Source organism: Rhamphochromis longiceps, linkage group LG16 (assembly GCF_057381845.1).
Source record: "Rhamphochromis longiceps isolate RC_006_pf linkage group LG16, R_longiceps_female_GT1.1, whole genome shotgun sequence".
Taxonomy (NCBI): domain Eukaryota; kingdom Metazoa; phylum Chordata; class Actinopteri; order Cichliformes; family Cichlidae; genus Rhamphochromis; species Rhamphochromis longiceps.
The window spans coordinates 7,551,410-7,563,905 of NC_140572.1; the positions used below are offsets into that span (position 1 = coordinate 7,551,410).

At 38.4% G+C, this 12,496-nt stretch overlaps 1 protein-coding gene across 2 annotated transcripts; it reads left to right on the top strand.

The window, feature by feature from the left end:
• The first annotated feature begins 886 nt into the window (after positions 1-886).
• Positions 887-11,836, top strand: LOC146650518 (interleukin-1 receptor type 2-like). 2 transcript variants are annotated; one of them, XM_085384846.1, is made up of 5 exons: positions 887-1,048; positions 1,169-1,246; positions 3,462-3,699; positions 5,824-6,016; positions 6,467-11,836. In XM_085384846.1, exons 1-5 carry the CDS (start codon positions 1,030-1,032, stop codon positions 6,686-6,688), a joined length of 750 nt encoding a protein of 249 aa, XP_085240972.1. In that variant the 5' UTR covers positions 887-1,029; the 3' UTR covers positions 6,689-11,836. The 2 variants fall into 2 exon arrangements, with proteins under 2 accessions (XP_085240972.1, XP_085240970.1); XM_085384844.1 differs by having other exon boundaries at positions 1,001-1,246.
• Positions 11,837-12,496: the final 660 nt, after the last annotated feature.

Consider the following 12,496-nt stretch of genomic DNA (forward strand, 5'->3'; position numbering starts at 1 on the left):
TATTTTACATTTACAATTTTTTTTTTTTTTTTTCCTGGGGACCCTGTGACACCCCATTGAAGAGCCGTAGGCTGGATCTCTGAAGCTCTCACTGTTGGGTTTGTAAGGCCATGTTACTCCTAAGTTTCTATCTTGTTCAAAGAGAAGATATAAAACAAAGTTCTAAGCTAATCGACCTTAGTGTTCTCCTTTTTATAAAAAAAAAAAAAAAAAAGAATCGATAAGAGAATCGATAAAGAATCGAATCGTTAAACAGAATCGAAAATGGAATCGGAATCGTTAAAATCTTATCAATACCCATCCCTATCCATCGGAGTGTGAATGTTAGTTATAAAGCACTAAGAAAAATGTGCTTGAGAATGGGTGAATGCACAAGTTGTGTAAAGTGCTTTAAGTGCTCAGATGAGTAGAAAAACGCTATATAAGAACCAGTCCATTTACCATAATTGGAAGGTTGGTGGTTCGATCCTTGGCTTCCCTAGTTTGCATGCCAAATATTCTTAGGCAAGATAATAACCCCAAGTTGCCCTCCGATGCATTCATTGGAGTGTGAATGTTTATTAGTTTCCACTTGAGTTTAGAAGTGCTTCTATGAATGGGTGAATGAGGCATGTTGTATACAGTGCTTTGAGTACTGCGGGAGCGTAGAAAAGCGCTATATAAGAATCAGTCCATTTACCATGATAATTGTTTGGTTGGAGACTTTGTATTTTCCAGTTTACACTTGAAACTTTCTCTCTGGGCTGCACTGCAGTTGAGGAAACTTTGCATTGTTAGTTTCAGTCTACTTTTCTTTACAAGACAGTTTCCTTCTTCCAGCAACGCCTAAAATTGCAAAGTTCTGTTTCCACTCAAAGAGCATTATGTAGCATTTGAGGTTTATATAAACAACTCCTCAAATGCAACAACACAAGTCACTCATGAGGAATGAGGAGGGAGGAAGCTAGATCGTGAGAGAAAGAGAAAGGGAGAAGCAAGCAGAGGAAAAATCTGAGGCAGAGTAAAGTCGTTCATTTCTGCTGATCATTGATGGGTTTTAAAGGCTCTGGTAAGTTGTTGCTTTCACTGCATAAAATTTTCCAGTTGTTGCCTGACTGCTATTTTATGTTTATATACTTTCTAGCATGAATGCTGTGTTGTAAATGTTGTGTATCTGTGTGTTTTTCAGCCATGGACTTAAGTCTAGTTCTGGTAAGCTTTGTGTTTTTCTTCGGGCTGTGTGGAATATGTAGAGGATCTGAAGAGGGTGAGTAACACTATTTTACACACACACACACACACACACACGCTGTAAAGTTTGAAACACTTTGAAATAAAACAGACTTGTGTACCCATATATTGTGAATGTGTGTCTTTTGTATGTAGGTTGTAACACAGAGGTTTGGCCTGCCTTGGATCTGAGTAAACAAATGCCGATGTTGCGCGCGCGCGCACACACACACACACACACACACACACACACACACACACACACACAATGCTTTCCTCAAGGGAAATAGTCCCTTAGCATTATAAAAAAAATATCATATTACATGTGATGGTACACCACTTCAATTCAGTTGTATTACTGGTGATAAATCATTTTGGAAAAATACTAAGAGTCAGTCATGAAATCCTAAGAGTATTTATATCTGAGCTACCCTATGGAGCTGCTGATCAAATGTTGGAAAAGTACAATCACTAAAAGGAAAAGTTAACTGTACACTAAAAATTCAAAGTATTTTGATGAGTGATGTTTTTTTTCTAATCCATGATTAGAAAAAATAAAACTCATCCTAGGTGAAGAGCCACAACAAGTGCAATTAAATAGACTTTTGTGGAAAAGTCAATATTGGACCAAATTACTGAGGAGTTAAAGTGGATGACATGGAATGACGTTACAGCAGCTTCAGTTTCAGTTAAATAATAATTAAATCTGACAGGCATATTCATGCATATTACTGTGGAGTTAATTTTTTTTGCATCCTGCAGCTTGGCGTTGTTTCTGGTGATAGCACAGACATACTTGCAAAGTTCTAAGAAAATAATAACATCCCACGAACCACCCTGTGCAATCATAGTTCACATGTATAGTTGTGGTCATGATACCTCCTCACACTACAGAGGAAGACTGGCCTTAAATGGAGTAACTTTGTGTATTTTCCAGGGAGAGAAAACAACTTTATTACTATGTATATTTAAGGTGATCGTGGTGATTTCACTGAAATCAGGCCACCTTTCCATGCTCCTTGTCCCAGCCTACACCCCCTCAGGCTGAAAACAAGGCCCATATTCAAGAGTAATAAGACATGGCCTGAACTCTTGCCCAACTCCAAGAATGCTTTGCATTCCAACACAGATGCCTCACTCGAGAGAAGGAGTACAATTGACTCTTTGCCCAATTTGACAAGAACGCACCTGTCCTGAGCACAGCAACAACACCCACACCTGATGCACACACTACGGCCCTGTCTGTGCAGGGATATAAAGCACTCCAGTTGCTCAGGTCAGTAAACTGATGGAATACCTGGGAAAGTCCTGAAGGTGTGCTCCAATCAATGAACGTCTGTCTTTACATTTATCTTTAATTTAGCAAAAGTCAACATCCTATTCTGTCTTAAGTCACCCACTATTATCCAAGTTCTTAAAAAGCCTGCTGTGGACAGTCTGAATGATTTCAAAGCTGTTACGCTGACTAATAATGTAGTGTTTTGAAGTGTTTGACAGACTGCCAATGAGGCAAATTAAAATAGACTTTTGTCCCACTTTTGACCCTACCTCAGTTTCCATACATCTTAAACAGGCAAACAGGCTCTTACGATCCCTCACGACGTAGTACTAATTATTTTAAAACAGAATGGGGAATATGTACCAATGCTCTTCATCCATTTTTATTTCAACATCATCATTCCAGATATTTTGATCTTACTGGATCTTACTTACTCTCACTTGCTCCTGGATCAAAGATTTTCTTACAAAATCACAAAGTCAAGCTTGCTCTCCACCTTTCCTCCACCATGTCATGTCATGTGGTTCTGTTGGCTTCATCTCTTGGTGACCTCTAGCTGGGGAAATTTGTGGCCGAGTGTCAAGCAACTACAATGAAAATTTGCACTTCAAATATTGAGGCCATTGTTCTCAGCAAGACAATGGTGGACTGCTGACTCTGGTTCAGACACAAGGTTGAACCCCAGCTGGAAGAGTTTAAATATCTCAGGATCTTGTTCATGAGGAGACAGTGGAACGGGAGATCAGCTGAAGGATCGATGCAGTGTCAGTGATGATGTGGACACTGTTGGAAATAGTGGTTTGTTTAGACTGCTGCCCCCGTGACCCAGACCCATATTAGTGGTAGAAAATAGACATACGAACAGAGAAATGGATGGATGAACATTATCTTTGCCTTTGAAATGTTTGATTTCTCAGCATTAAAAGGTTAAATAACTTATTTTCTCTATTCCACACTTACATGTATGTTGCAGAGAACTGTACTGACTACAAACTCCAGTTTGAGAGGGTTTTCTCTGTTCCTGGAGATGTGGCTATGCTGAGAAGCACACTGGTCTCCTCAGACATCATTGACTACAACATCACGTGGTACAACTCAGTGTCAAGCCAAGAAATCAGCAGTCAGACTGGTCACATCCTGGTGCACGAGGAGACTCTGTGGATTCTAAACGTAACCATGAATGACAGTGGGGATTATGTGACCATACTGAGGTAGGAAGCACTAGCGTCGTGGTTCTGGGCCTTGGACCTAGTATTTTGAGTTTCCTGTGTTTTCGTGATTGTTTTGTAATGTAATGATGATATTTAGTTTCCGCTAGTTAGTCTTGAGTCTGTTCTTTTCATGTTCCTGAGTTCCCTGGTATTCCCAGTTTAGTTTCTTGTCTGTTAGGTTCCTCTTGTGTCTTGGTCTCTTGCCCTTTGTTGCCTGTAAGTGTCTGTCGTGTTATGTGTGTTTACGTCTCTTTCCTTCCTCCCTCTCACTCAACACCTTTGCCATGTCTGTGTTCACCTTACCCGTTCTCCTCCTTGTGGTTGTCTCACCAGTCTGTGTTCTTGTGTGGGTCTCAGTCTGCAGGTCACATCCTGTTTTATTTTGATGGTCCCTTGTCTCATTGTGTTCAGTTTTGCTTCCCCTATCTCGTTGTGTTTAATTTGTTCCTGCTGTGCTCCCATGTGTTTCCACTTTCCTTATCACCCTTTTGTGTATGTATTGTTTCAGTCTTCTCTTGTCCCTCTTCCGAGTCTCTGCTCATTTGTCTCATTGTGTTTCATGGTTTCCTAGTAGTTTTACCGGTTTAGGTTATTTTTGCATTCTGGTTTTTCTTTATATTGTATCGTAATGTTCAGCCCAAAATAAACAGCTTGCTTTTTGATCCCAAGTTCACTGTTTCCTGTGTTGTCTGCATATGGGTCCTTACCTCACCTCACATGATCTGCACCTGCAGATCTTGAAATATTAGAAAATAATAGAAAACAGTAAGTTACACAACCTATGTGACTGCTTATTTTTGATTATGAGAACTCGTGCAAGAATTTTGAAAAAAATAAAATAAATACTGTTAAAAAAGCAAGAGCTACATGCAAAAATATGTAACTCAATTTCAATATAACCTGAAAGATTCTATTATACTATACAGTGGTCCCTCGCTGTAATGCAGTTCACCTTTCGCGGCCTCGCTGTTTCGCGGATTTTTTGTGTGCAATTTTGCATGCTTTTTTTTTGGACAGCGCATTGTGTTCTGCATCCTGACTGGCTGTAGACCAGGCGTAGGCAACTCCAGGCTTCGAGTGCCGGTGTCCTGCAGGGTTTAGATCGCACCCTGGGTTAACACACCTGAATCAAATGATTAGTTCATTACCAGGCCTCTGGAGAACTTCAAGAAATGCTGAGGAGTCATTTAGCCCTTTAAATCAGCTGTGATGGATCATGGACACATCTAAAACCTCCAGGACCCCGGCACTCGAGGCCTGGAGTTGCCTACCCCTGCTGTGGACCATTGTGAATCAATCTCGTGCCGTGTCTCCTGTACAGTACAGAATGTGTGCAGCTTGTCTGTCTCTGAAGTGCTGTATGTTTGTAAGTTTTCTCCCCAGCAAACACAACAATGTTGACGAAAGATTTTGCACTGTCAAAGGCAACCATGGGTGCCTTTGGTTTCATTCTATAATACTGGACTTATTTTTCTACGAAGGTTTGAACTTTGAGAGTGTTTAAAAAAGAGAGAAAAGCGTGAAAATGTTCATGCCTGTCTGAGAAAAGTGTATAAAGTGTGTAGTGGGGGGGTTTTACAGCCTTAAAACACCATAATAATTGTAAAAAATAAAGTTGGCTACTTCGCAGATGTCACCTATCGTGGGTTATTTTTAGAACGTAACTCCCACGATAAACGAGGGACCACTGTATTCTATTTCAGAAACCTAACATAAATATAAGTGTTGAAATAGAGACACGATTCTCTGGAGGTTGTGACTAGACAATTAGTGAACTAAACCAATATAATAAGTATCCAGTAAAACCTATTTTAATATTTGGCCTGTAATATAAAACATATTGATAGTATTAAAGTTAGATGGCTTTTCCACTAAACTGAATTTATATTTAGATGCTGCACTTAAAGTATACATGCATGCCCATTACCATGTTTTCCAGCTTAGATGCCTTGATATCCACTATAGCAGGTAATAAGGATTTTACAGATCATTTCAGATTTATGCAAATTTAAAGTACTTTGAAATTCTCATTTGAATTTGAGGGTCAAAAATGTCCTTCACTGCTAAGACTAGTGTGCCTAATTATCCATTCATTCATAATATTTCTACTTAATTTTCCAACAGGACTCCTTCCCACTGCTACAGGCAGGCCAGCCGACTGGTGGTGGATGAAAGACCTACAGGAGAATGTGGAAGGCCGAGGAAAGCTTATCAGCTACTTACAAAAGGAGTCACTGACAATCTGAGCTGCCCTCTGAAGAACGAAATGAATAAGCTGAACAGCTACAACATCTCTTCCTCCATCAAGTGGTACAGAGTGAGTTCTCCAGAATTGTTGTTGAGTGCTGCATGAAACCTAATGGTTTTAATGGAGAGACTGCACAGTAGCTGCAGCCTCAACTATTTTCTACCACTATTCCAACTTCTATCAATACCAGGAATGTATTGAAACTCTGACACCAGTGTTTAAAATCTACAATTTGACTGAAAGCAGATCCCAGTATTCATGTGTTTTTTGTTGGTATATTTTCATAATTTGTGCAACTACAACCATTTTGAACTTTCACATTTTAAAAGTGCTTACTCAAAAGATCAATATCATCCTGCTATCAATAGTAGAAATGTAGTTAGCAATCGCCAAGTTGCACTCAAATGGGATCCCAGCAGCTGTAAACTCACCAACTGCACTGTTTATCATAATTTTGAACAGATACTTGTCTTTTGTTTTGTGAATTTGAAAACAAGACCCATTTGTTTCTCCTTCTAGGGTTGTGACCCCATAGAGGACGGAACAGGCAGCTATGAGTACTGGGGTACCAGACTGAAAATTACCAGTGTGGACCTTCAACACAAAGGCACCTATACCTGTACTCTGACATTCACCCTGGGTGGCATGAAAGGGTCTGTATCAGAGACTATTAGCGCAGAGGTCAAAGGTGAGATTGTAGAAACAGAAAATGACTTCAGCAGTTTCTTTGTCCATATGTAAAGGGGATTTTTCAGCACAGCACAGAAACAGCTTTAGTGAAGGTTACAAATGATCTTCTTATGGTCTCTGACAGTGGACTCATCTCTGTGCTTGTTCTGCTAGACCTTAGTGCAGCATTCGATACTGTTGACCATAATATCCTATTAGAGCGATTAGAACATGCTGTAGGTATTACAGGTACTGCACTGCAGAGGTTTGTATCATATCTATCTAATAGACTCCAGTTTGTGCATGTAAATGGAGAGTCCTCTTCACACACTGAGGTTAATTATGGAGTTCCACAGGGTTCAGTGCTAGGACCAATTCTGTTTACATTATACAGTGAGGCAAAAAGTATTTAGTCAGCCACCGATTTTGCAAGTTCCCCCACTTAAAATGATGACAGAGGTCAGTAATTTGCACCAGAGGTACACTTCAACTGTGAGAGACAGAATGTGAAAAAAAAATCCATGAATTCACATGGTAGGATTTGTAAAGAATTTATTCGTAAATTAGGGTGGAAAATAAGTATTTGGTCACCTCAAACATGGAAAATCTCTGGCTCTCACAGACCTGTAACGTCTTCTGTAAGAAGCTTTTCTGTCCCCCACTCGTTACCTGTATGAATGGCACCTGTTTGAACTCATCATCTGTATAAAAGACACCTGTACACAGCCTCAAACAGTCAGACTCCAAACTCCGCCATGGCCAAGACCAAAGAGCTTTCGAAGGACACCAGGAAAAGTATTGAAGACCTGCACCAGACTGGGAAGAGTGAATCTACAATAGGCAAGCAGCTTGGTGTGAAAAAATCAACTGTGGGAGCAATCATCAGAAAATGGAAGACATACAAGACCACTGATCATCTCCCACAATCTGGGGCTCCACGCAAGATCTCATCCCGTGGGGTCAAAATGATCATGAGAACGGTGAGCAAAGATCCCAGAACCACACGGGGGGACCTGGTGAATGACCTGCAGAGAGCTGGGACCAAAGTAACAAAGGTCACCATCAGTAACACACTACAACGGCAGGGAATCAAATCCCGCAGTGCCAGACGTGTTCCGCTGCTGAAGCCAGTGCATGTCCAGGCCCGTCTGAAGTTTGCCAGAGAGCACATGGATGATACAGCAGAGGATTGGGAGAATGTCATGTGGTCAGATGAAACCAAAGTAGAACTTTTTGGTATAAACTCAACTCGTCGTGTTTGGAGGACGAAGAATACTGAGTTGCATCCCAAGAACACCATACCTACTGTGAAGCATGGGGGTGGAAACATCATGCTATGGGGCTGTTTTTCTGCCAAGGGGACAGGACGACTGATCCGTGTTAAGGACAGAATGAATGGGGCCATGTATCGTGAGATTTTGAGCCAAAACCTCCTTCCATCAGTGAGAACTTTGAAGATGAAACGAGGCTGGGTCTTCCAACATGACAATGATCCAAAACACACCGCCCGGGCAACAAAGGAGTGGCTCCGTAAGAAGCATTTGAAAGTCCTGGAGTGGCCTAGCCAGTCTCCAGACCTCAACCCCATAGAAAATCTGTGGCGGGAGTTGAAAGTCCGTGTTGCTCGGCGACAGCCCCAAAACATCACTGCTCTCGAGAAGATCTGCATGGAGGAATGGGCCAAAATACCAGCTACTGTGTGTGCAAACCTGGTAAAGACCTATAGTAAACGTTTGACCTCTGTTATTGCCAACAAAGGTTATGTTACAAAGTATTGAGTTGTAATTTTGTTATTGACCAAATACTTATTTTTCACCCTGATTTACGAATAAATTCTTTACAAATCCTACCATGTGGATTCATGGATATTTTTTTCACATTCTGTCTCTCACAGTTGAAGTGTACCTCTGGTGCAAATTACTGACCTCTGTCATCATTTTAGGTAGGGGAACTTGCACAATCAGTGGCTGACTAAATACTTTTTTGCCCCACTGTATATTCAACTAAATCATAAAATTTCAGGGTATTCAGATTAATAAACAAAATGTTAGTTGGTTCTATATAGTTTGATTGGTTTATAATTCTTATAGCTCTTTTTTGTAACTTGAAAATATGAAGAGTGTTCGTTTTATATGCATTACCCCATATCTCCAGACAGTAAGTCATATATGGAAGCAACAGAGTACAATAAAGTGTGTATAATGATTTTTTTGTTCAGGACATGCTTTGTTTTATAGAGAATAGCAATGGTTTTTGACATTTTTGTTTTCACATGGTTTATATGAGACTTCCAACTCAGCTTATCATCAATTATCACTCCAAGAAATTTATTTTCGTACACTCTTTCAATTTCAATTCCATTAACCTTTATTTTAGATACATTTTTCATTTGTCTAGTGCCAAAAATAATCAATTTTGTTTTCTTTATATTTAATGATAACTTATTTACATCAAACCAGTTTTTTAATATATTTAGCTCCTTTTCAGCTGTAGTCAGAAGCTGTTCTAGGTTTTTACCTGAGCAGTACTGAGTGGTATCATCAGCAAACAATACACATTTTAACAGTTTGGAAATGCTACATATGTCATTTATATATAATATAAATAATTTAGGGCCCAGCACAGAGCCCTGAGGAACACCACAAGTTACCTTCAACTGCTTAGATTTTACATTATTGAATTCGACATATTGATATCTTTCATCCAGGTAACTTTTCATCCACTTGTATGCTATCCCTCTTATGCCATATCTCTCTAGTTTATTCATTAATATAGAATGATCAATTGTATCAAACGCCTTTTTTAAGTCTATAAAAACACCAGCAGTATATTCCTTATTATCTATTGCATTAGATATCCCTTCAACAAGTTCCATCACTGCCATCGAAGTGGACCTTTTCACTCTAAAGCCATATTGGTTATCACTTAGGAGATTATGCTTCTCAATATATTTATCAAGTCTATTAACAAATAACTTCTCTAAGATTTTTGAGAACTGTGGGAGTAGTGATATTAGCCTATAATTGGTAAACTGACATCTCTCTCCGTTTTTATGGATTGGAATAACTTTTGCTATTTTCATTTGTGAGGGAAACACACCAGTTTGAAAGGACAGATTACAAATGTATGCGAAAGGTTGCACTATAATACTATAATACTATAATACTATAATAATACTATAATACTTATTACTTATTACTTATTACTTATTATATTATACTTAGTATTATAATACTATAATACTTATTATTATTATAATTATTATTATTATAATATTATAATACTATAATACTATAATTCTATAATACTTTTAACTAATATCATGTCAATACCAAAACAGTCAGTGGACTTTTTATTTTTAAATGTTTTCACAATGTTAATTATTTCTCTATGAGTTACAGCACCAATAAACATGGAGGACACATTCTGAGTAATATGTTTATTTAGGTCGTTATTATTTCTTGACTCTGGAATTTCTTTTGCTAAATTAAAGCCAACATTTACAAACAAATAATTAAATTCATTTGCAATGTCTTTAGTTTTATCAAGCACAATATCTTTATCTTTTTTTAAATAATCTGGATAATTCTTATTTTTTGAGCCCTTTTTGATTATACTGTTTAATATCCTCCATGTTTCTTGTGTGTTACTTCTACCTTGCTCCAATAATTTTTGGTAATATTCTTTCTTACTTGTTCTTATAATATTTACTAATCTATTTTTATATAACTTGTACTTTATTTCAGCATCTTTTGTCCTCTGTTTTATGAATCTCTTATATAGATTATTTTTCTTTTTACATGCATCTTCTATCCCCTTAGTGATCCATGGCTTATTTGATCTGTGATGCTTTCTAGTGATCTTCATTAAAGGACAATGTTTTTCATATAGTGAAATTACAGTTGATAAGAATGCATCATATGCACTATTTGAATCTTCATTTGCAAAAACCTCATTCCAACTGTGTTCCTTTAAGTCCACCTGGAGGGCAGCAATGGCTCTTGTTGTTCTATGTCGTATCATATTAAATATTTGATTCTTTTGTTTAGTTTTAATCCCAAAATAATTTTGAAAAATTGCAAAAACAGGAAGATGATCGCTTATATCAGTTATAAGAAGTCCACCTACTATTTCATGGTCAATTTTATTTGTGAAAATATTATCTATCAATGTAGCTGTATCAATTGTTATTCTACTTGGTTTTATAATTACAGGGAAAAGGGAGTTGTTTTCTGATGTCCACCTTGACAGTCCTTTTCATAATCAAAGTCTTCCTCTTCAATATCTCTGAATGGAAACCTATAATCTGTGTCCAAACTTGTCATTTATGTGTTTTTGTTTTTGTTGTTGTTGTTTCCATTGTTTTTGAGCCGTAAGGCCAGAAACACTTTCCATACCCATTGTTCATTATCCAATCGTCACTTTTCCAATAGATTCCATAGCATATCCTGATTTCGCTTCTTCGGGATTGCCATTTAGTCTTATCATTACTTTGCAGTTCCTCGTCCATGTCGCTTGTATCTTATTTTGTTTTCTCAGGCTGCGTGCCTGTCTTGCAATTTCAGCAGTCTTTTTTGTTAAATGTTCATTTAAATACACACCAGTCCCTTTTAGCTTCTTACTCTGTTTCAGTAACTCAATCTTTGTTTTGCGACTCACAAACCGAAGAATGATTGATGGCTTTGTTAAGGTTTTCATAGGTGGTAGTGAGACAATCTTTCTTATATGTGTAGTCACACCTGAAAAGGAATTGATATTACAGGGCCATCGTTACATGTGTTATGAAAATTATCACTGAACACTTGGACATTTGCTGGGTTAATGAAGTCCACTGAGCAGGTTGGGGAGGAGAGGATGTTGTCTAAGCTAACATCCATCATGGACAGCCCCTCCCACCCCTGCGTGAGACTGTACGAGCACTGAGCAGCTCGTTCGACAGTAGACGTTTACACCCACGGTGTAGGAAGGAGCGCTACCGCAGATCATTCTTACCAACAGCTGTCAGACTCTGTAACACAGTTTAACAATTTTTTGGTTATCTTACTCATCAGCTTGTTTGTTCACCCTACATGCATACGAACTTCAGTTGCTTATGTGTATAGGACCACTTTGTGTCTTGCATTTATATTTTATATCCCTCTTGCTATAAGATCTGTGTAACCACCAAATTTTCTTATTTGTGGGATAATAAAGGTTTATTCTATTCTATTACCAAGGTGAGCTGACTCTGATGTAATATCTGTCCTGCTGTCCACATCATCCTCCACATGAGAGACCCTGCAAACCCTTCATCGTTTGGCAAGATGTGACACAGAGCAGTGGGCAAACAGACCCAAACATTTCACAGGAAAAGGTTTTCGAGTGGGATCTATGGAAACTTGTTTTCACCATTTAAAAAAAAATTCCAACCATAATATTTGGGGTTATTAGCTCACAATTCCTTGTTAGGTGTCTCACAATTTTTACTTAACCCCTAAGTTTTAGCTAGTAAATTGAAATTTTGAGATACCTAATTTGACATTTTGATGCCTAGTATTTTTTCATTGGCAGAAAAAGGCTTCCATAACGAACCCTTGTGTACAGTGCAGGCAGTGTCCCTATTCCACAAATGTAAGAGTGCCTCATTTTCTACAGTGTGAATTTCCAGAGAATAAATGTGATTCATCTGCAGAGCACAAGAAGCTTTAAACAGTTCTGTGGTTCTGAGTACCACAGAGGCCTATAAAAACAAGGCCATGGAAACAGTCACCTAATTTTAAAACCACATCCTTGTTTGCCCTGTTTCACATACATCCAGTAAAGGGCAGATATAGACAATCAAACACCGCCACACCAACATCTAACTGCCTGATTGACTTTGTACTGTAACAGGGGAAAGTT